The 24,209-nt window shown below is 36.5% G+C and overlaps 1 protein-coding gene across 1 annotated transcript; it reads right to left on the reverse strand.

The window, feature by feature from the left end:
* Positions 1–1,044: 1,044 nt before the first annotated feature.
* On the reverse strand, positions 1,045–23,350 carry galr1b (galanin receptor 1b). The gene is made up of 3 exons (XM_043243182.1): positions 22,372–23,350; positions 20,943–21,008; positions 1,045–1,940 (listed from the first exon to the last, which is right to left on the reverse strand). Exons 1-3 carry the CDS (start codon positions 23,026–23,028, stop codon positions 1,623–1,625), a joined length of 1,041 nt encoding a protein of 346 aa, XP_043099117.1. The 5' UTR covers positions 23,029–23,350; the 3' UTR covers positions 1,045–1,622.
* Positions 23,351–24,209: the final 859 nt, after the last annotated feature.

Below are 24,209 nucleotides of genomic sequence, written 5' to 3' on the forward strand. Positions count from 1 at the left end.
GTTGGATAAAGAGTTACAAAAAAAAGTTTGGGCTACATGTGGCTTACCGTCTGCTTTTTTTCACAACTTATATATTTGGTGTAAAACAGAGAGAGTAAGGCCATGGAAATTACAGTTGTAGTAATCCCAATTATGTTTCAGGTACATGATTTTTCTCATCACTATATGCAGTCATAAAATAATGACTGAATTTTAATGACTGAACAAAACTTTGGAGTTACTAATAAAATCAATGGTCATGGTGTGATATGTGATGTAATCATTTATTGATTTAGCAGCTTCTAATCAAATTGAGTTTTGAACAAAAAGCACTGGGGAAAAAGGATGTCTGTTCAAATTGACAATGTCTGAACAGGTTAACTTTGTTATTAATGATTTGTCTGAGCATGGTTTAGCATAACCAGATTCTGACTATTTTCCCAGGCTTCTCACCTGCAAGTTCTCCTAGTCTAAAACTGTACGATAAATGTTGTACCACCAGGCCTATAGTACTGCAACCATGTGGAATATAGCATTACTTACTTATATGTTTAAATATACACATCATATACTTAGATAAAATATAAATTTTTGTGGTTTACTTACAGTGTTATCATTTGCAGTGGAATTATACCACGCTATTGTAAGAGCTGCATTGTGCTGGAGATTCATAAGGATTAAGACATGAGTAAAGAGCTTTGTGATGGTAGCATCTTATGCAAGCATATTCACCCGACAACAATCTGACTTGGAAAATAAGCCATCCAGCACTTTTTAAGGGGAAGGTTTGAGGCTCTTGCTTTGTACCTGATTTAAAAAAAAAAAGAATTTGTGTTTATAAGAGCTCCTGTCCTGGTATCTCACAGAGGCGTGAGTAATAGACTGGTGAGAGATGGGCACACACGCAGAGTTTCCATTGGTCTTTTGTTTAGGATAATCTCCAGTATGTCAAACAATTAACCGTAAGCATTGGTATAAAGATTTCGACATCCTCTTTAAACAATAACCCACTCTAACTTGCTCTTAAAGGACCAGGAAACATATTTTAAACATGTTTTATTGTTCATTGAATTAGATGTTTTTATTAGAATTTTTAAAGGGGATAACCTTCAGGGATATTTTAATAGATACATAACCATAAGACAGGACATAATACATGTAAACCAATGTCACAGAGTATTTAATTACAGCATACAAGTAAGTATTAAAGTTTATGGCATGTTTAAACTGAGATACAACATAAACACTATGCAAAAAGGTCTTTAGACAGCACAGTCATGCTCTTTTAGCGAGATTCTCTCAAACATATCAAGTATAATTATAGTAATTATATATTAAAATTAACCTCTACATACGTTTTCATTATTTTCAATAACAATAATACATTTAACAGTTAACATAAAAAAATGTAAAAACATTTAATTGACAAATACTATTTACATTTAAATAGTTATTGGCAAAAGCCTTTAATAAACATAGACCGAGATATTATATATGGTTTTTTACTTCTCAAGGTAACTTTTTTTTTTTTTTTTGTCCTTGTCAGTCAAACCTTGAAATGTAATCCATGACAGCACAGCATGAAGCAAAGACAACAACAGAAATGTTTTTAACAGTGCTGATTTCTCTAAAATGTTTTCGAGTCATATGTTAGTGGTGGAATGTGTCATGGAGAAGTTCTCCATGCGAATGCGCACCACTTTCTCCACGGGCGGAGGAGAGTAAAAAAAACGACACGTGAAGACCTGCTTGCAGGCTTTTCTGAAGTTTTCAGAGAGGAAGGCGTAAAGAATGGGGTTGACACAGGAGTTTCCATAGGCCAGGCAGTGAGAGATGATGCGAAACACAAAAGTAGCATCATTCAACGGGAAGTGGCCGAACTCTACCCACATAGCTATAATATGGTGTGGCATCCAGCAGATGAGAAACGCAGCGACTACCAGCAACACCGTCTGAGCTGTCTAGAAAACACAAGCAGAAAGAGAAAAACAAGCCGGTTAATCATACCTCAGATGACCTGATTTTTGAACTTATTTTTGCTTGGGTAATACATAAACAAACTTTCCTTAAACAATTAACAGCGTGTTTAAAGATGTAAGCACTTGTGACGGTTATTCTGTAAAAAGCACTATTAATAGATGACAACATTTATTGAGACTCAACGGAGGAAATTATTAAGAACGGTAAATAGGTCTGGTAGGCCGGACAGGTCATTATAGAAGGCCACAGAGAATGCAAACTGTTCAGGTGACAGATGGTTTTGGTGTAGCCTCCACTGAATTGCTGTCCATAGTGGTGTTAAAAAAGTAGAGGCCGAAGTGAGACGAGTATGACATTTTCTTCCACGTTTCTCAACCTTGAGCCAAACATGTTTTTTGATACAAAGCAGATGACACAAAGCGAACCTTTCTGTGGGTTTGATAATGCGTAGCTCATCTTGTCACAGATGAAGTGATGCATCCTTAGAGTGGGTAGACGAAGCCCACCACCAGAAGATGACTGATGAGAGGAGAATGAACTCAATTACGACACTAAAATTAGCAGTAATGCGTAGAGGTACGAGATGCATCTCTTAATGGATGTTATGTAGTCACTCTGTTTAAAACCTATAAGATAAATGGTGCCTGGCAATAAGAATGACGCTGACTGCTGAGCTCACTGTTTTCAGAGAGGTTGGAAAAAAGATGCCAATTTCCTGAAGATTATTCACAATTTAGCGCAGCAGCTGTTTTTTTAGCACACTGGGAAAGCAGACATTTCCTTTCCCCAATATATGAATTCATTACCAGTGGAGGAAAGCCAAGCCAGGCTTGTGATGTGTCCATGTAGAGAGCATCTGTCTAGCAGACGTCACAGCCCACAAGTTGTGATTTGCTTAAGGTTAAGTACTGCTTGTAATAGAATAACAGAATGAGTAAAGCAGCATTAGAATAGTTAGTAACATACAAATATAGACTATATACAATATATTTGGCAAATTAGGGGCTAACTCTAACCCCAGTATATGACGTGTTTAACCCTTAGTGGTAGAACATTTAAACGAAACAAATAGATAGTAAAATGCTATATAAAAAAGGTCTGTATACTTGAAGCATGTTGTGGGCGAGTAATGGAGAGAGAGCGAGCTATGGTGAGTCACAGGATGAGAGCTAGCATAGTGCAAGACATTTTCTGGTAGATTGGCGTCATTCTCCCTTGGACCTAGAGATACTCTTCAGTCCTTAATATCCTTTAGACCTTGAACGCTTGATAGAATGTTTTAATGTTACAAAAGTCTTTTAGTTTCTTGGCTCTACCATATCAAAGCTTTGACCCTTGTTTGATTGTTGTTGTAGAACGTTACACACTAAGCAAAGGAGTCCGGATGAACTACTGGTAATCATGTAGAAGGACTGGAATATTTAACTAGTGTAAAAGGAACATAAATATAAACATTACTTAGCAGAAACCGCGGAACAACTAATGATGTTTGGAAGCCATGTTCCTTCATTATATCATTCCCTATACCTACCTAACAGGATTTTAAGATTTTTAGATTTACTAAGAACATCGGGTACAGGTGAGTAACAAGATAAACGTGTAACTGCTTGGTGGAGCACTTACACCATGGCTGCTTTTCACATAAACAGCTACTTACCTTTTTGCTTCAAAATAACTAAAGAAGGACAGGGTTTTCTTCGAACACACAGCTGGAGATATTACAGGAATAAACAAATGAGAATCCAACTGTTTCATTTCTACTTTGTTGATCATTGCATCTTCCTTTAATGTTTCCCTCCAATGCTGATCATTCACAATCCATTTAATCTGAGGAGTGCATCACTGAGTCATTCACAATATGACCAGAAATGTGTATTAAAGGGACAGTTCCTCTAAAAAAGAAAATTTGTCATTAATTGCCCTTGTGTTCTAGACATATTTCACTTAAAATAGTACTTTGTCAAAATGTCAAAACAAGTCAGTGGGGTCTACTGATATTTTGCGCATTGAGTTTAAAACGGTTGATTTAATTTATAAAGTTGTGCATAATTTGACACGTTCTTATGTCCGTGTTTTAGTTACCCCTGGGGTAAAACTATAGGACAGAGAGCCTTCTCTCGATCTGCTCCGATGTGGAATTTTTTTCCTTTGAATATTCAAAATGCTCCTACACTAAGTAATTTTTAATAAACTGTTGAAAACCCACCTGTTTAAAACGGCTTACCATGATTAGCTGTCGATTAAGGTTTTAATTTGATTCATTATGCTGTTTTATGTCGTATTGTGCCACTTTAACCACTTAAATCTGTAACCACTGTTTTCCAGAAACCAAAAGTTTCTCACTGACAGACATATGCAAACTATGCAGAATTAAGGTCAAAAAGAAGCTCGGGGCTCCAAGGTTCTTCAAAAATATAACAAGCATTTCATTTTTCTGACTGAAATTCAGAAGGATGAACACCATACATACTCTTTGTCCACGTATCGAACAATAAGCAGCATTTATACACACTCTGAGAGGCATTTTCTTCCTTGCATTTGATGACTGACCTTAGCTCTGTCCACTGTTTCACAAACACGAGTAGATAAAACCCTGACATTATGAGTGAATGTGTAAATTTTGGATGGTGTGAATGGACTGAAAAAATAATGGGGGGCTAATAACAGCTCTCAGACTGATTCAAACATAATTACTGTTATTTTCCCTCTCCCACCATCCACAGAACCAACTGTCTGAACCCTGGGCGAAGGAAAACAAGTTGTTTACACAACACAGCTTGTGAAGGTAACAGTTTGCAGTCTGCTACCATGGGCTGAAAGGGTTTGTCAGGGGTCAGACTCCTGTTGTGACCTCCACTGTCTGCAATTAAATTTCTATTCTATTAATTTTTTATTTGTCCTATGTGTCTCTCTTGGATTATTTGAGTTTATTCTAGGGATTCATTGATCTGGTATTGGCTCAGATACTGGCATTTTCCGCTTGATCGGTTATCGGATGGCTGAGACCAAACCAAATCCAATATTGTGCATATATTATTCTGTGATATTGCCCAGGGGAAATGCACAAAAATATTGTAAAGCACCATAAAGGGTTTGTGCACTATATAAGCATTCTGAAACTGTTCCATCGTTTAATGTAAGGTACGTACAGATACATTTTTTAATAGTTAAATTCAAGTTCACATAAACTTTTCTCTCCATTCAGCATTCAAACTGCATGCTGTGTTCGAGGTTAAGATGATGAAACGCTCTTGAAGAGTGCATAGATATAATACACTACGCATCTCTTCCCTTTGAACATTTCTGTTGAGCTCTTGTGCATTTTGCAACAATATGTGTAACATTTTATCCAGATTTTGTCCTACATTTATTAACATTTATTTGTTTGTCATTAAATAATGTTGTTTCACTAAATGTTTAGATTTTTATAAAATTATTGGGCACCCATTCTTATTTTAGATTATAGTATCTTTAGCTGCTGAATTATGCACTAACCTAAGTTTATAATAGTATTTTTTGTCATAGGTTATGAAATATTTTAAATTAGTTATTTTCATTCAAATTAAGTTGTTTCGATTTAGTATATTTTAGTAACACACAAAAGAGTGATGATCAGGTCAATACACAGAGGAATAGAAATTGTACATTTATTTAAAGAAAACTGCACTGGTATTGAATCAGACCGGTATTGGCAGATACTCAGAATTATCGTTGCATCTCTAGTTCTTTCAGAGAGACTTCATTAAACTTGTGAGGTAGCGATAGATTTATCTATCTGCTGCTCAGGAGAAGAAAAAGCAGCAGTTTGATAAAAAAAAAAAAAGAATGTCAGAAGGAATTTGCAGGTTGATGACTCTGTTCTTGTGCTTATGCCTGTACTCTGTGCTTCCTTACAAGCAGGTTTTCAGGGCTATATGTCAGAGCAAAAGCTCAGTGTGACTGATTACATTATTCAAACCCCTGATCGTCAATATAAAACTAGAGTTTGCAATGTGAATATGCTTAAGGCGCATGTGGAGAGAAAGCCAAAAATTGAAAAAAAACCCCAAACAGTTAAAGCATTCAGGGTGATTTATGCTCTTATCCTGTGAATTTATCTGTAAAGCAGTATAAGGATGTGTGTAAATTGATTCAGTTTTTTTACTTCCCTTTTTTTTAGATGTGTCCAATAGAACGATTGAAATGTGTCACGATATTAAATGTTGGAAGTGCAGAATATCTGTTAAAACATGGAGTAGCTATACATGGAACTCTCCATGTTTGCCAGTCTCCAAATCAGACTCCACATATCGTCTTTTATAGGCTATCAGAAACCTAACTCGTTACATCTTCCTTGTATTATTATATTTACCGACCGCAACCGTCTGAAGTTCCTTTCTCGTATGCGTAATACCAGCCAGCGACTGATGCGAGGGCGTTCATTGTACGCAAGTACAATCTGGATATTAGGCATCAGAAAGGCATTGATAATGTGGTCCAGGGTAGTGTGTATACTGTGTGTACTGTTCAGGGTGTGTGAAGAACAATAAAAATGTCAAAACAGCTAAATGTAGGAAGAATTTATTGGTGGGTTTGTTACATCTAATGAGGTCATATGAATTGATTTCAAGTTTTCCCTTCTCTTTGGGGTGTTACAAGCTGTTAGTGCATAGATAACATGCCTGAGGTCACAAAGACTAAAGTGTCAAACTCTTTTATTCTTTATAAAGCTCTTGACCACACACCCTCTTTAGTTTTAGTAACCGCATGACAGGAAGAAGCTGTGCCAAAGCAAAATTGCTTTATTTGGCCTTCTGAAAGTAGATGCAGTTTGGAATCATTAATATTACTTACACTAGAACAGCACAAACCAGATGTTTGGATTTTTAGCTGAAGATAATGAGGAAATTAGATTGCTTCCTTTCCCAAGTGCCTTCCAAACAACTAAATAATGGTTTTTGAAAATTAAAGCATTTCAGCATATTCTGTTATAAATAATGATATTTGAAAACCCACCATATGACCCCTTTAACTTTTCTTTTTATTATTTCTATAAAGAGTGTTTTTGGTGTTTTGTATTGTTGGTCTCTCTGTCTTTGTCTCTTCTCGTGTGACTGTGCTTGACAGGCTAATGGTGATCATTTGCACTCATCCACCTGTGTGTGCTGTCCACTCCCTTGTTTGGTGCATGTTTGCTGGCTTCTAGTATAAAAATGGCAGAGAGAGCATGACTGAGAAAGAGAGACATTATTGTTGGTTTTTAATGATCATATTAGGAAAACGTACATACATTCTTGCGCCTTTTTAAGAATTTATTTGAGGCATACTTTTCACACAAAGTATATGCAGACCTCGTCAAGTCAAGCTCCACATACAGAAATGGTCAAGCACACAGAGAAAAACACAATATTCTCCATTCATTTACTATGCGGTTTCTATGGCATTATTTTAATGACGAATGTCCAGAATGCATTATTGTAATGCGATGGCGCATCAAAATGCGCGAGCACAAATCTCTTCTCTCACAAGTGGATTGTCTTCACTCTCATACAGAGCAGATGTGCTTTCTCTCCCTTACATGTGCACGCTCAGAAACATAAATAAGCCCATATGAAATCAGTATTTACATAGCATAACGGTAGTAAATATTTCTGTCTCATTGTCCTGCAAAATCACATCTACTCTGCCGCAACAGATCTGTTTCTAAGTGGTTTTCTCCTGTTAAACGTATAGTTAGGGAGTGAGGTTATATGTTGCTTTGTTTATTTTCTTTTATGTATAAGTAAGTTCATATTTATTTTCCTTTTAGGTAGAGGTATTTTCTGGATTTTCATTTGGTTCTGTTTATTCCCCCTGAACCACTGATTGAGTTCAAATAAAAGGCACTTTCAGTCATTTGAAAAAGAAATCTGCGGTTAATTGTGATTTTTGGCCTGGAGAGCTGGAGATCCTCAAAGTATCTCCACTGTTTATTGTTCATGATTCACCCCTAGATTGAAAGGGGAGGACACAGCAGAATGGAAAAGCAAAAATACTGAGAAGAATGAAAGTTTTGTCAATTATAAAGTGAATTAGAGAGGGCTGGATTGAACAATAGACTGCTAACAATTCAGGTAGTTTGTCATAAATGAATGGAAAATGACTTTCAGATGTACTGTCAAAGTGATGACAAACAGACTGAGTATATGGAAAATCATTAAGAGAGGATTTATGTTCCTCATCAGGTTAGTTTTATTGAATTCATCTAAAATGTTAAAATTATGAAATCATTAGGATGAAGTCATGTACGTATTATAATTGTTTAAAGATATTTTCATGTGCATTAAGATACATATACTTTAGAGTAGAGTTTAGAGTTAATACTGTCTATCCTGCTCATTACCAACTGACAAATTGAGATTTAGCCTAATGCTACAACTAAAACACTTAAAGAATTAAGGTAGAGTGACTGTACATTAACATCTGTAATGAAATATACTTAAAATCACATTCTGAAGTACTTACGCTAGTGCTATGACCTTGAAACCATTACATCCTTTCAGCTTTTTTCAGCTCCTCAACAGACTGAGGAAGAAAAAGATAGCTACACTGTGCTAAGTAAAGGGCTGTTCACAAAAAGTGCATTCTTGCATTTAAAAAGCTAGATGGAGCAGAACAGAACAAACCGCAGGTGTTTCAAAACGCACTTTTAAAAGCTGAACTGTTTTTAACGGAACAGTCTTGTCACGTTTGTGCATCTTTAAACCCTGCTTCAAAAATAATCACAACAACAATACCATTACATTTCTTGTGATAGCTATTTCTTCCTACCATATGGTGTTTACCTATTATTTGTAGCCATCTTTCTTTTTCAGACCATTAGTCATTAAATTCTCTGCGAACACCGCAGGTATCATGAAGGTCACAGGCTTGAAGGTGCACCTTTAATTTAACGGAGCTGAGTGCTCGCGAAGAACCAGCTCACGCACAGACACTTTCAGGTTCCAGTTAGTTTTGATTTAGATGTGTCTAAAAGTAATACGTCTGGGTGAGCGCGTTGTTCACAGTGTTATCTGTCCATCCATTTCCACCAGTCTGACCTTTTTTGGAGACAGATAGGTGGGTATTATCAGCCAATCACAGCAACGTGGACAGCAATTCGCAGAAAACTCAAGGAGAATAAGAAACGCTGCCTCCCACTGAACTTAGGCCCACTGGTAATCTTGTGTCGCATGAGCCGTTGCATAGTGGTCATTAAATATGTAAAAGCTTAAAGTCTCTGCTGACAAAAGTTTTTAAAAGTAACCCTTGAAGTTAGTTTTGATACTCTGTTTATCCTCTCAAGGCACGGCACATCTCTATACTTCAATTACAAGTAAGCCTTCCTTACAACATGCTGACTCTGAATCTGAAGCAAAATGAGAAGAGTTAGTTTTGGCAGCAGCATCAATCCATTGATCTCAAAGGAAATGGAATCCTTGCTGTGGTGTACAACACCCTTGTAATGGGTCTCCCTTTGAAGTGACTGCTAGCTCAGACCCTTGTCTGTTGAGGAGCAAGTGTCCCTTGCTTCTGCTTCTACATTATACATACACTAACACATCTTTCGCTTTCTCATTCTTAATCTTTTGTCACAGTCAAGACAATTTAATTTATAGATGTTTATCTCTTGGTACAACTGTGTGATATTAATGATGTGAACAGCGTGCACAACATTGACAGCATTAAACTGATCAGCAGTGAAAGAAACTAAGGGATGCAAACAGGATGCAACGTGAAAGCATACCTGACTCAGTTATTTTATTTTGTGATCACCTGTGTGTAAGTTTAGATTAGATACTATTTTAGAAGTCCACAATCAATGCAATGTTCACTTAATTGTGTTTCTACCTAACAAAATGCATTCAAGAGGAGCTACTGACAGCAGCGTAAACCAGGAACAGTGTCTTGAATTGTAAATTCCAGCTGAAAGTGAAGAAGCCATGTAATGTCTCTGGAATGTAAAGCAGCCCTTATGCATTACTGTAAGGATGTTTTGATCAACCTGGTCTTGCCCTTTTTACATGCCTTACATGCCAACTTTCACTGCAGTTTCAAAGAGAAATGTCCACGTAGTGGTGCTAAAACACAGGTTTGTGTTTAATACGTGAACCCTGGCACATTTTATTACGTTGATATATGTTTTGCTGCATTTTTATAACGTTGCTTCAGGTATATATTGTGATGGTTGGAAATATCCACCATCTACACCAAATTCCAACCCTAAACCTATCCGAGAGTGTTAACAAATGCAAAACTGATATAAAAACACATTTGCTGAAGCGGCCGTGTCATTTTAAACCTTTGAACCTTTTGAAGTACATCACTTTACTCTGTGAGCTGCCACACAAACCTACTGTCTACGAAAACCCATAGATATAAAGCTGGACATGTGTGATGCCAGCGTTCAAAAGCATTCGTTTTCAAATCTAGCATATTAATATTCTTTTGAAGTCATAACATGATATTCATCATGATATGAGTCATTGTGCGTAAATTCATGTGAAAAGGTTTTACTGCCTTTAGTGTGCATTTCTTTTAGAAACTGCAGTGATATGTACTTATTGGTATGTAATTTGTGTCTCGCTAAAAAGAGCACACAGGTATGTTTATGCCATGAGACTATTTAGGAGTATTTATTCGATATTGGCAAAAGAAAATGGTTCAAATTTGACTTCGAAAAGGCTTGCAAAATTCCTGCAGAATGATTTAATGATTTAACAATGTAATGTGGCCTGGTCCTTACACAATAAACCAGAAAATTTATGAGCTCATATTTTCATAATCCCTTGAAGGAGATAAAGTTAAACATATTTGGAATGCTATCTATGCATTCCTCAAGCATGAGACTTCACTTGAGATTTCAAATTCTCTCCTTGGAGAATTGAATACAAATTATACAATGTTCAATATATAAAAAGAGACAACAGAAATAGAGGAGGAGGTGGCAGGGAGGGACGCTGAAGAATTGTCAGAGGCTGAGGTAAGCATCTATTTATATACTCCTGTTTTTTGATTGATAGGATATGACAGAAGTATATGAATACTCCATATCTAGGCATTTATAAAATGAATAGCTCAGAATCCCGGTTCAATACAAGTTAATCTCTATCAATGCATTTGTGAAAAGCTGTAAATTATCATAGAAATCATTTTGACAGATCTCACTTTGTTAAAACCATACAAAAATCACATTTACAATAAGGCACTTACAATGTTAGCAAAGGGCAAAGCATTTCAGAGGATTTAAAAGCAGACACATGAAGCTGATATTTCTGTTAAGGCACAAACATGTGCCGTTTGAACTGTAAAGTTGCTAAATCATGCTTTTATCGCTTGGACTATTTATATGGTCATGGCAGATTTGAAGGATTATTACTTTACACAGACCACACTGGTAAATCATTTTATCAAGATATATAAAATTTGATAGATGTTTATTGAACACACATTTGTAGTTTTTACAAAGCGAAGGAAAATAAAAAGATTTTCTGTGGTCTAGCCATTTATAAATTATAATTTAATTATTGAAGTATCTTCATTTTACTCCAGCATTAAAGCTGCATCAATCTAAATTTGAAATAGTCTCTTTAAGTGAACTCACAAGAAAGAGCACAACAGTAACTGCAAAGCCACAACACTTATGCATGGAAAAACCAGGACTTTGAGCATTAGAAGCTGAAAAAGCTGTGACAAGTGACACAATAGTCAAAGACACACTCATACGCAGACCAAATATAATAGATGACAGTTGAAACTAAACAGAAAAATACCATTAAAAAAAGCAAAATAAGTTTTTCCACCTTTATAAACTAGACAGTGAAAATGTACTGCTTGGGTTTTTTTTGTTTTATATGAAAAATTATATAAATAGAATTGTTATCAAAGTGGAACATTAAGCATATGCAAATCTTAAATCCTCCAAGTATTACAAAGATTTCTAAATGTCATAAATTTAGGGTCCTTTTAGTCCTAAGATGGTTCCCATTATCAGCTTACAATGAAACATGCAATCAAGAATAGACAAAACCCTCTAATGACAGTAAGCACTTTAAAGTACCCTTATTAAGGATTTTTGAAAATTCCCTTTCATGCAGGGTGTAACAGAGCTCTAAGTGAATGAAAACATCATGCAAAGTTTTGAAGCAGAACATTGTCATGCAAAAAAATAAATGCATATTATAAGACAATGAAAGTCATTTTTGACCTTGTATGCATGTCAACCTTTTGTTGGGGACTCCCAAAATATAAACCTTTCATAACCCATGATAGGAACACTTTAAGTAAAAATGTTCCACAGTAGTTGTAAGTAACTGTAGCTGTAAAGCGTTCACTTCAAGTGACAGTGGAAAAAGAGCAGGGCCAGGATTTGCCTACTGAACATCTTTTCTGCTTTGAGAGCTTCAGAGTGGTTTGCCCATCAGAGATTTTGTTATCTTTAACAAATGAGCAGATGTGTTTATACTAAAGCTTTTTTCCTCAATTACTCTTTCGCTTTAACACGCACACTCTCTCTCTGTTTCTCAGTAGCTATTTAAACTTTATCTGTTCTTCCTCAGCGTCTCATCCAGCTTTATCAGTTTCACTGAGCCAGAACCAGTAATCATATACAAAGCTTTGTTCACAATGTGCATTGCAGTCTAATATAGTTTAGATTTATTTTAGACTGGGTGATGTATGATGCTGCTCTACTGTTTGTTAGATATTGTAACTCTGTTAACATTATTGTATTTTGTAACATTTATTCTGACAAGGGCAAGAGCTTGTTAATTTATGAACTCTTGTGTCAGACTGTTTGTGAGGCTAGAATAATGACCAGAGCCATCACCTGGGTGGGGAACCACTGGCAACATTATCTCAGGCATGACAAGATGTCCAAAAGTCATCTTTTTGGACGCTTTTGCATGTTATTTCACTTTTAAAACAAAAAAATGCATTTCCAGTGACCACAGGAGAATTCAGTCTATTACAAAAAGAGACAGAGAATTCAGCCACATGAATTTTTTAGGTTTGATTTATGGAAAACATAAGGTTCGTCACAGCTTTCTTGTGGAGCTTTTTGTTTTTAAATGGGCTGAGTTTTGAAAAACAAGATTCTGACTCTTTCGGTGTTACTAAGGGAATATTCATCCTTTAACAAACCCTCCTCTCCTGTCTTTCTGGGCCTTAATCTCCTGGGTTGTTTTCATTAAAGCCCAACAATGTTGATAAAACTATTAAAATAATAGGCAAAAATTAATTTCAGATAATGTTCTTTCACATAGTAATTATGAAATTATATGACATATTATGAAATTACATAGTAATTATGAATAACGAGTAATTATGTTGAAGAAAAGGTAATGAAGAAAAGCAGTCACTCCATCTTCAGCAGAAACACTGACAAAAGAACCACTTAGCCAAACATATTGAACCTAGACTTTAAAATATTACTTGATTCTATACAGATAATGGAATAAAGCAATCGCAGTGTACAATATTTTTCATAATGACATTTTCTCCTAACCTCTTTCGACACGCATGACATTTGGCTCCGTCACCCAAATCATAATTAAAATCATACTTTAAAGCACTTTATTACAGATATAGGCAAAGAAATTATTGCATTAAATAGAACATTTGACAGACACCTTCCATCAGTTTATTCCGCTGTGCCGGTGGTCAGATTTAAAGAACCTATTCTTTTTGTAATTAAAGTAAAATAGTAACGTTGAACAGTTTCTAAAATGTTCTCAGTTCCTAGACTGTTCCTAGATATAGACCATTCACGAGAGTATCTGTGAATCTGGAAAGTAATTTTTTTCAGGTGGTTTAGGATTGTACTATGTGCTGTGATAATGCCCACCATAATCACAGAGGATTCACCACAAGAGACGAGATGCAGAGCTTCCAAGACAATAGAATGGTAGGATATAACAACGGGCCAAGAATCTCTAAAAAAATTGCTTCCAAAATGCCTATCCACGGCTTTCTATTTGCAAACTTTAAAAAAATCTTCACTCTGAATAATTCTGTGCAACTTTGCAGGGATCAGACAATGCCTGTGCAGAATCTTTCACTGATTATAGATACCATACGCAGCATAACAAAATACCTCATACAAATTGATTATTTTATCCTCATATCTTTTGAAAAAGCTAAAAAGACAATTTTCACAACTTATCCAGTATAGTTTATGATCGTGCCAAAGAGTAGCTGCACCCATGAAATTGCACCCAATTTTGTCCTGGATAGAGACATAATGGGACTGCATGCATTGACCTGCTCTCCAGCCAGTGTGAATGAACTTCATTTGAACGAAATGCACAGGTTAGATCCTCTCTATTGTAACCCAAAAGAGACCCGTGGGATTTGCACACCGGTGCTGGGAAAGTTTAGCCACTTGAAAAGTTCAATTGCACAGTCTCACGCAAGGGATTAAAGGGAATGGTGAAAAGGAAAAAGAGCCACATCATTGCATAACACGGTGATATGAGACTGAAATCTCATCTTGCAACAAAACATTGTTCCACCAATCCCTTATGCGTTCTTTCTCTATGCAAATTAATTTTCAGTTCCACAGCAGCATAGTGAGACAGGGCACCCAGCCCAGTGCAACAGCCCCAAACATAATATTTCACAGGAGAACAGAACAGAAATCTATATAGGAATATGATTTATGATAGTGGGAATAGGAGTATGGTCGAAGAGACTGTGATTTTATATTCACATGCTAGCAAGGCTGTCAAAATATAAGCATACAGTTATTTTTCTGTTCCTTATTTTGTGCTTTCAAATAATTGTTAATAACCACATTGTTTTAATTTGAGTTGTTCAGGGTTTATTCAACTAGAGACAGCCCCCTAAACAATTACAAAAGGATTCCTATTTCAATTACAAAGCTGTACATGGTACAGGAAATATCTATGAATTAATTAAAAATACCTAAGACAAGCTACTTATCAATTAATGGCGGCATTTTTTGCACATATATTAGACTCAGTTATGAATTGTGAAAACTTTGTTTTACAGTTAAAGCAAAAAAAGTATGCGAACCCTAAGTAAATTCTAAAATATAATGACAAAAAAAGGACATGCACAGCTGGCATAATCAAATAAGTATTTAATAAATGACCAGGACATCAATCAGAGAAAATTGTGCACCATCGTTCAAATCAAACTAGTTTTAGTTCAGCAACATTATCGGGGCATCTGGTGTAATTCACTCTCTCAAGGTCATGCCAAAGCATCTCGTTAAAGACTTGAAATCAGGACTGGGCCACTCTGGAAAGTGTACTTTTTTTGTTGAAGTTATTCTGTTGCTGGCATTTGCTGTTGTTTTAGGATATTGTTGTATTAAATCACATTTACATTTCTGTTGAGTTTTAACCGTTAAACAGATGGCTGCGCATTCTCCTCAAAAATGTCCTGATAAACCTAGGAATTCATTTTTCCTCCTGATGATACAGCAGGCTGTCCAGACCTTTGAGGCACATAGTGTTGTGTGTGTGTATATGTGATTTTCTAAACAATTCAACCTGGTTTCACCTGTCAACAGGATATTTTTCGAAGTAGCACTGTGTAACAACAAGGCATGATTTTTTATTACCTTCAGATGTGCAAAACTCTGCGGTGTCCCGTAAACACCGTTATTGTTTAACAATTTCAACTGCAGAACTCCTGATCCTCTATACTCTATACTGTGGTACTGAAAGTTTAGGACACGCACTATTAAGGAGACTAACAAAGTCACTTAACTTAACATTTATAGATAAGGCTTTTTGTGACAATTCTGTACACATTTCCAGCTTTTTGCAAGGCAACAATTCTTAAAGGGATGGTTTACTTACAACTATTCATTCACACTAGCTGGAGAGCAGGTCAACGCATGCAGTCCCATTATGACAAAATTGGATGCAATTTCATGATAGCAACAGCGCTAAGCTTCTCTTTAGCACAATCCTAAAGTTTCTGTTGGCTATAAAGCAGTATACTGGAGCAGTTGTGAAATTCACACCATTGGTGATGTATTTAGTCTTTTTAGGCTTTTTCAAAAGATGTAAGGATAAGAAACCTCTTGTAATATCGTCAACTGCTTTGACCTATTAGCATAAACACAGCCCTGAGTGAGTAACAGCAATCCACCATTACTGTTTTCTTGCTGTAGCTGCTGGATATATGCAATTTTAGGGCCAAAAAGGAATTGTTTTGGGATGCACCAACGAACATAGAAGTCATATTTTGTTTTCCAAATTGCCTTTCTGAAAGAGCACTCTGTAAGGTTGATTTTGCTAAAATTACCATTGTCTCTGCCAATTTCACTGATCTTGCTTTTATGTGCGACCAGATTGATTGTAAATAGGAATGTGGAGGTTAAATACTGCATATGAAATCAAAGTGAAGCGTATGATTTTGTCGACCTCACTGAATTGCCTCCGTCTAGGTAAAGCTAGAGAAAGAGAACAGTCCGGTACCAAAACATAGACAAAGTTTTTCATAATGAAAAAGTGCAGTCAAGTAAGTTCACATAACTGTTGGAGCAATTCAAAACAACCTCAGGTCAAAGGTTCAGCTGAAACGAACAGATGTATGGCAGGAGCAGGTGGTGCCACAGCTGGCTTAAAGGAGCTACAGTCAATATAACTGTCAATTTCTTCCATAAATAATTCCTGTTATACTCCTGCTCAACGTTTCACTCTGATATAATAGAAGCAGCAATATGTAAGAAAAGTTGTCGCAATTTCCATTTCGTGCTGAATAACAAACAGAATCTAACTGATGTACGGTCACAGGTATGCTCATCTAATGAATTTTAAAACAAGATTTTTATTTAATATAGATGTTAACAGAATGAATAGCTACTTTGATTTTGCGATATTCATTATGGAGACCCAGTTACCAAAGAATCTGAAATAAGGTTTAAACTCTGAAATAAGATTTCATCCTCTTGGCTGTTTTTTTGAAATAGATATCCACATAAATTTCATCATTATTTAGCGAACAGTATTTGACATTTCAGCTACCTTGTACATATTTTAATGCCCAAGACCTTACGTGGGCAATGACTGCACTCCATGTCTTACACAATTTTGGTGAGCTAAATCAAAATGATTTTCACAGACAATTCCAGTTAATGCTAGCCATTATGTTGCATGTCAGTAGGACAATGCGAATAATGATTAAATTATACTTACATTCTCCATCATTTAACAGAGACTACATCTGATTAGTCCTGACAAGCACCATCTTTCATAAAGACAGTGTCATGGATTTATTTCTGACAGTGAAGAAAGACGAGTTAGTGTGCAAGCATAATGTATGAAACAAATCTTCACATTTTGTTTTCTCAATCTCACTTACCCACAAAATTTCTATTAATGTGGCACACAGCACTCCAAATATAGCTTACCCATAGCATCAATAATGAAATGTCAATCAAGTGTATTTTGTATTTTATGTGCACCCTCACATCTAAGATGAAACTGTGAACTTGTCAAAATGCGGCAACAGCCCCTGATGTTTGCTGGTCCTCTGAAATTGGGATTGAGAAAAGAACCCCTGCCGAGTCCTCAGTACGCTTTTGTTATCAGATGTGACCAGCACCAAGGTGAATGTGAAAAGATCTTATGTTCCTGTTCTGTTAGAGAGCTCTAAAATATTCTCCACAACTCATGAATAAGCCTTGCCACCTCAAAACAGCTCAACTGTGATAGTGTATGTTGCACCTAGAGACTGCTTTTGCTGAAATTCTGCTACTGTGCAACTGTGTTTTGCATTGTTACATTGTTTTTTTAAATTAAATTAAATCAATTAAAAAGCAAAGCAACATGATGCACGTAATGTGTAATGTGTCAGTTGGTGAACTTCATCAGCACCACCACCTCTGCTCCCTATTGAGTTAACAGCCCTATCAGTTCCCTTCCCAACCTCTGGGAACAACTGATAGTTTTGGGTTTGTCTGTGACATTTGATGACACAGGATCTCATGGGCTCGCGAGTGACCAATGAGCTTCTCACCACCAATTAACCCAGAAGAACCACAGGCACTATTTCCAACAAATCATTTCTAACGCATTTCAGTTTTCTCTCATCTGTTTTTCCTCTGCAGATGCAAAAGCACATGCATTAGCAAAACAGAGACCGTAGCCCGTGGTGACCATTTACATTCACAGGGTCATAGCACAGTCAAGCACAGCCCTTGTTTTTCGAATTATTTAAATTAGGTGATACTAAATCCATGGAAAATCTCTAGCTTTAAGCAAGGTGGTTTTCTGGACATGGTCAGATAATCTTGCTTTCCATCTGTAATGTGACCTTGAACAGCTGAAAAGCTTACAGCTAACGGCAGTGTTTGAATATCGCCTTTCTCAATTATTTACAATTTTTAAATTAACATACCTACAGTTGCAGTTACAATTAGTAAGTGGTCAGTTCTTATTATGCGAAACAGAAGACGACAGGCATAGTAACCAACAGAGATCACTGAAAATATATTGCATCTGACTGACTAATCTGGCTGTTTACTGTAGCACTGTGACAGCCCTGACCCTCAGTTATGGCTACAGATAACTATAATAATGAAGGACCGTGGTTTGCTTTCTTAGTGCTAATCTCTGCCCACGACTGCGGGGCCTGTAAATTGAAACAGCAGACCTCTTTGCTGAGTTACTAAAGCTTTTGTTCATTAGCTTGAATTTACATTTCTACTCATTGCAGTATCTTCAGATTGTTATATTTTGGAATGGTAAAAAAAGGATCTGGCTAATAAACATTCGTCACGCTGCACCTGGTGTTTTTAAAGTCCTTGTGAACCGGACTTTACATACTGTGACATACTTCTGAGAGAAACAGAACACGGAAACTAGGGGGCGTCGTTTGTTTTTCTACTTTGAATTGTTTGGATGTAGTAAAGTAGCCGCTTCATTCGTAAAGAACACAGACGCAGTTAAGGACGTCACACTCACGCCTAATACAAGCCGTCAAACTGATGTCAGCAGGCCTGTTATTTTAGAGGGGAGGAGCATTTTCAGATTTGGATTAAAGATTACAAAGGCAAACTTTTTTTGAGGAGGGACTGATTTGCACGAATGAACTGTTCACCACAAAGAGAGCAACGTGAGCTAACAAACTACATACATTTAATTTTGATTTCATGTGGACATTAATGCATTTAGCTACATGTGATGTTGATTGACAAAACAATGCCATGTGCTCTAGCTAATATAAGATCTGCATATATTTATATCTACTATATAATTTTAACATTAACATAACTACAAATCTACAGCCAGTTTAAGTTGTAAATTAAACAAGCATACATATACAATTTTTGTATATTATATGTATATGTTGTAATACGGACAAATTTGAAGTTCAAGAAAAAAAAAACAATGTCAGCATTTAGTTTGAATTTTATAATTTTGACTAATGCTTAAATCTTGTTTTGTGCCTCATTATTAATATAAAGTAATCAAGCTTGAAAATTCCAATTATTTTTATATATAACTTTTATATTTACTCATGAAATTGTTTCAGCCCAATGAATACAATTTTACACCTTTATCTATGAGAGTTTTTCTCTTCAATAACATCTTGGATTCTCTTACTGCATTTCACATGAACTAATATAGCTCTGTTTTGACGTAGTTTCATACGTTTCTTCAGACTGAACATTTTTCTTTACACAATGGATGATGCGGGATACAGATCAGTCCTTTTCATCATCTGAGATCTGTATAATTGACTGACATGAAAGCCCACAAATCTGTGTTCTGACATAAGATTTTGCCCATAATACCCATGAATTACTACAGCAACTACTATGAAAGGATCCAAGGTTAGTGACTTGTTGCTATAGTCACAGATTGTAGATAGATGTGCCAGATAACACTATTTTTTCCTCACATTAAAAGGTCAAATTCAATTCAGCCCAAAAAATTTTTGTTTCAGGTTTAGTGTATTTTCTGTGTGAGATCCTGAGATCCCAACGTGGGTTAGGATTATATGACTTTCAACAACATGTGAAAGCATCATTAGAATTCCCTTCTGACTCCAGCCACCCCATAATATAACCCTCCTACTGCTCCGTGTCCAGTGCAAAAAAGATGCCTTTGGTTGCCATTGGTTACAAGAGACCACTCTGGAGAGTATTGGCTATTATGTACCATTAACTTTAGTGAGGCACTAAAACCACAGATGCAATGGTTTCTGACATACACTGTTGAATTAAAACTGACAATTTTATGCACTTAAAATATCTGATTTGAAAGTCAATATGTTTGAAATTCTCAAGCTGTGAACTATTAAGGATCTTGAAGCATGTAAAATGTTTCTTCTGATACACACGATTAACTGACTGTAAATACTGATAGCATTTAAATATTGTCGGGCAGAAATTCACATATAAGGCTTACGACATTATATTTAGATAGTTGAGTCACACAGCATGAATGTCACTGCTTCAGATAACAAAATATCAAACAAAGTGGCACTTACCGGATCATGTCACAAAATGCTTTGATTCTACATCTTATTTCGAATGATAAACAATAGATAAAGGTTTTAATATTAATATTAAAGTATTTAGACACTTATCAAGGGTAGCAGAACATGTGCAGCAGCTCCTCTCAATAACTGCAGAGTAGACATGTGCCATGTGCCATGATTTGGTATTCTGTTATGCGATAAAATACACTGATCTGCTTAGATGACATTTCAATGGCCATTTCGAGAGTGATAGATTTTGAATTACCATGAGTTAAAATGATTAAACGTAGTGAATGGCTAAATACACATCAATATATATCAACCATGAAGGTTTATGAGGTCTGTCTTGCTCCGCTAGCTTTTGTACCCATGCATACATTTTCGGAACAAATACTAAACTAATACTGGCAACAAAACTACTGCAGCACTCCAGCACGCCATCATATCTGGTAAAATCATAAATGATGTAAAGACCAGGAAAACAACACATATCAACACACACATACACACAAAAATCTTACCTTTCGCTTTGAACGTTCAGACTTCTTGGACATATTTTTCATTTTTTTATGAAGATGATACAATACCTGCAAGTCAAATAACATATTACACTTATTAAAATATTATTACCTGAAAGTGTATACCAACCATTATTTATCATTAACGGTGATGAATGATGAAAGAAGCCGCAAGTGATAGCAGACACTGTGTGGCTAGTGTTTTGACACTTCTCTGGATGACAGTGATAAACTATAACACATTACAAGATTTACAAGTCATTCCAGCATTGCAGGGACACATTTATCATCCTGGTCCTGTCCAACATTTACGCAAAATAAATACATAGAAATATAAAATAAATAATTGATATACACCGAATAAACACTCAAATTAAATACAATAAGAGCGCACGTTTTGTGGCAGTCATCAAAAATTGTTAAATAAGCAAATGACAGTGTAAAATCTTTTGAAATTTACAGTTTCTTTCCTGTGTTGATGCATGCTTGACTACACACAAAAGAACTGCAGTCATAATATATATATATATATATATATATATATATATATATATATATATATATATATATATATATATATATATAATGTATTACTTGCTACTCAGTTGCAAAAAAAAATCTAATTAAACGAAAATAGTTTGAAATGAATCATCAAATGTCAAGACTGTACATTTATTAGCATAACAGTTCATTTTATTAACATAGGAGCATACTGGCATATAGGAGGACTGAAAGATAAAATGGACTGAAAGACCCAAAACTTCCATTTTGAACATTTCCATTTTTGTTTCACCGTAGTCAAATTAAACTAGTATTTCCTTAATTTTGGCTAAAAATCTAAACCTCACAGTACTGGTCACAGTCCACTCGTGGCAATGTCGATTGTTCATCGTAATTCCACAATTACAGTATCACAAACCGATATACACAGATATGATTTGAGATCACTACGCATGCAACTGCAAACACCGTTTTGCTAGAAGGAGCACGCACTGACGAGCCTGACAAAGATCATTCTTGAACGCTCAGTGACGTCTGCGTGATGTCTCTAAGGCGACTTCACCCAAATCTAAGAAAGAGCAGACGGGGGGAACGCTCAAGTGCACGCCGAGCTCTCTGTGTGGGCGCACGGCCACCTGTTGCATCCTTGACGCGCTAGACTGAATAAAACGGTCTTTAAAGGTTCAAGTGCTATGACCACGGTTGCTTTGCCCATAGTGGATTATTAAACTCATTACAATAATAATAATTTGGACGCTAACTAGAGAACTCGCACACAAGCCAACGCGCACCGAGTAGCTTTCCTGTGAAAAACGTTTAATAATTTCTCAAACGTTTATTCCCGAACTTTAAACAATAGATCGGTTAGTTCAACGTAGAGGCGCTCTCTCGATGGCTTTAAAAGAAACTTGTCTTAATGACGTTTCCTTACCTTGGCATAACAGCATGTGATCAAAACCAACGGTAACAGATACCCAGTCACGAGAATAGTCACTTTATAAGTTTGCTTGGCCACACGCTCGGTCCATACCTCCCAGCAGAACGTGCTATTGGGAGCCTCGTGGTAATCCGTCAAAAATTGGTACTGCGCAACCGGGACCGCGAAGATGAAGGAAAGCATCCAAATGACACAGACGCCGATGAACGCATTCCTCCGGTTGCGAATGCATGGCGACTTTTTGGAGAGCACCACGGCAATGTACCTGTCCACCGACATGGCCACGAGAGTGAAAATGCTCACCAGCATGCTAACCATATGAAAGTAGTGCACGAATTTACACAGAAAAGCCCCGAAGACCCACTCGGGGAGAGAGTATATGGTAGCCTGAAACGGGACGCAAAACAGGAGGAAAGACAAATCTGCAATACTGAGGTTTAGGATGAAAATATTAGTGGGACTTCTCGAGCGCCTTGACTTTATTTTTCCAATGACAACCATCACTAGAGTGTTTCCAATGATTCCCACGAAAAATATACATCCAAATACGACGGGCACGATAACAACCTCCAGACCGAAACTGTCGGTCGTGTGGTTCGTGTCCATATGCTCCTCTGTCCAAATTTCTGTTTCATTTCGGGATAGCCCCATGTTTAGCCTAGAAGGATTCAATAAGTCCGGTCGGAACAAAAAAAAAAGTAAGTCCGTTCAGAAGCACAGAACAATCATTCCCCAGTTTGATTTCTCATTTTCTTAAGTTAGCGCGCGCTGTCAGATCTTTGGCTCATTTGTGGAGAACTCCGGAAGGCTGGGAAATGCACCGGCTGGGTGTGAAGCACTAGTGAAAACGCACATCATACTACACTGCCGCGTATTCTTTACCGGCAAGACGCTGGAACACTGGCACACGCTCAGTGCGTAAAGTTTCCGCCCGGAAGCGCTTAAAACGACCCTGCGTCGTGATTTGGCCATGATCGATTCAGTGTTATAACAGTAGAGCTTCTCTGAAGTTTAATTAGCCTAATAACTATTTTTCACTTGTCATAAAGATAACTGTGTCGCTGGGTCAAAGAGCACTGACATGTTTGGGTTTGTCATTATGAACTATGCTTCATCTAGAAAAATGGCGAAAGGACCTTTACACTTGTTCTCACATTATCTTAAGGTGTCACGACACAGATAACCCACATTACCACTGGTAGACTCAGTCCCATGTTTGTTTGTAGGTTGCATTTGGTTAGGTTAGGTTAGGTTACCACTGTTAAAACACAAAACAAAACATTTTATACATTTTTTCATGTTTTTTGCACTTTCATGGCCCAGTTTTTTATAAAAAACCTAACAGGAGCTGCATTCCACCCACACAAATAATCTCAATAAAATGACGCAAGACTGTTCAGTGAACTCAATAAAAGAAGAATATGCCTAAACAGTTTCCTTGATTTTACTGCAGCTGTTTGTGACATATTTGCTGTTTTTAAAAATAAATGTATGTTTTCTGGCACATTTCTTATTATGCAAGGTGCGAGTTATTGTGAAAATGTTGCAGGTATGTTGATAGCAGGGGTTCCCCAGTCTCACATGGAATTTTCACTAATACCACAAAGTCTATTTCATAATTCATTTTATTCTGGCCAAGAATTGTCAACAATAACAATACAATCTGCAGATTCTAGGCTTCTCAATTACTTTGGACCCCACAACACAGCAAACATTTCAAGTTTGTGTTCTTTGAGTTCAGCCTAGAGGTCAAGCTATGACATTTAGACTAGCTGCTTTATTGGTTAAATATCCTTTCGATGAGCTGAGAATGACTTCATCTGTATTTCCAT

The sequence above is a fragment of the Puntigrus tetrazona genome, chromosome 7 (assembly GCF_018831695.1).
Source record: "Puntigrus tetrazona isolate hp1 chromosome 7, ASM1883169v1, whole genome shotgun sequence".
In the NCBI taxonomy this organism is placed as follows: domain Eukaryota; kingdom Metazoa; phylum Chordata; class Actinopteri; order Cypriniformes; family Cyprinidae; genus Puntigrus; species Puntigrus tetrazona.

Excerpts from the sequence above, each read along its gene's own strand:
- galr1b (XM_043243182.1), bottom strand. The coding sequence starts at position 23,028 with ATGGGGCTATCCCGAAATGAAACAGAAATTTGGACAGAGGAGCATATG. Across the intron at positions 21,009-22,371 it reads TCACATGCTGTTATGCCAAG|GTATTGTATCATCTTCATAA; the intron begins GTAAGGAAACGT and ends TTTGACTTGCAG. Across the intron at positions 1,941-20,942 it reads CTGAACGTTCAAAGCGAAAG|ACAGCTCAGACGGTGTTGCT; the intron begins GTAAGATTTTTG and ends TGTGTTTTCTAG.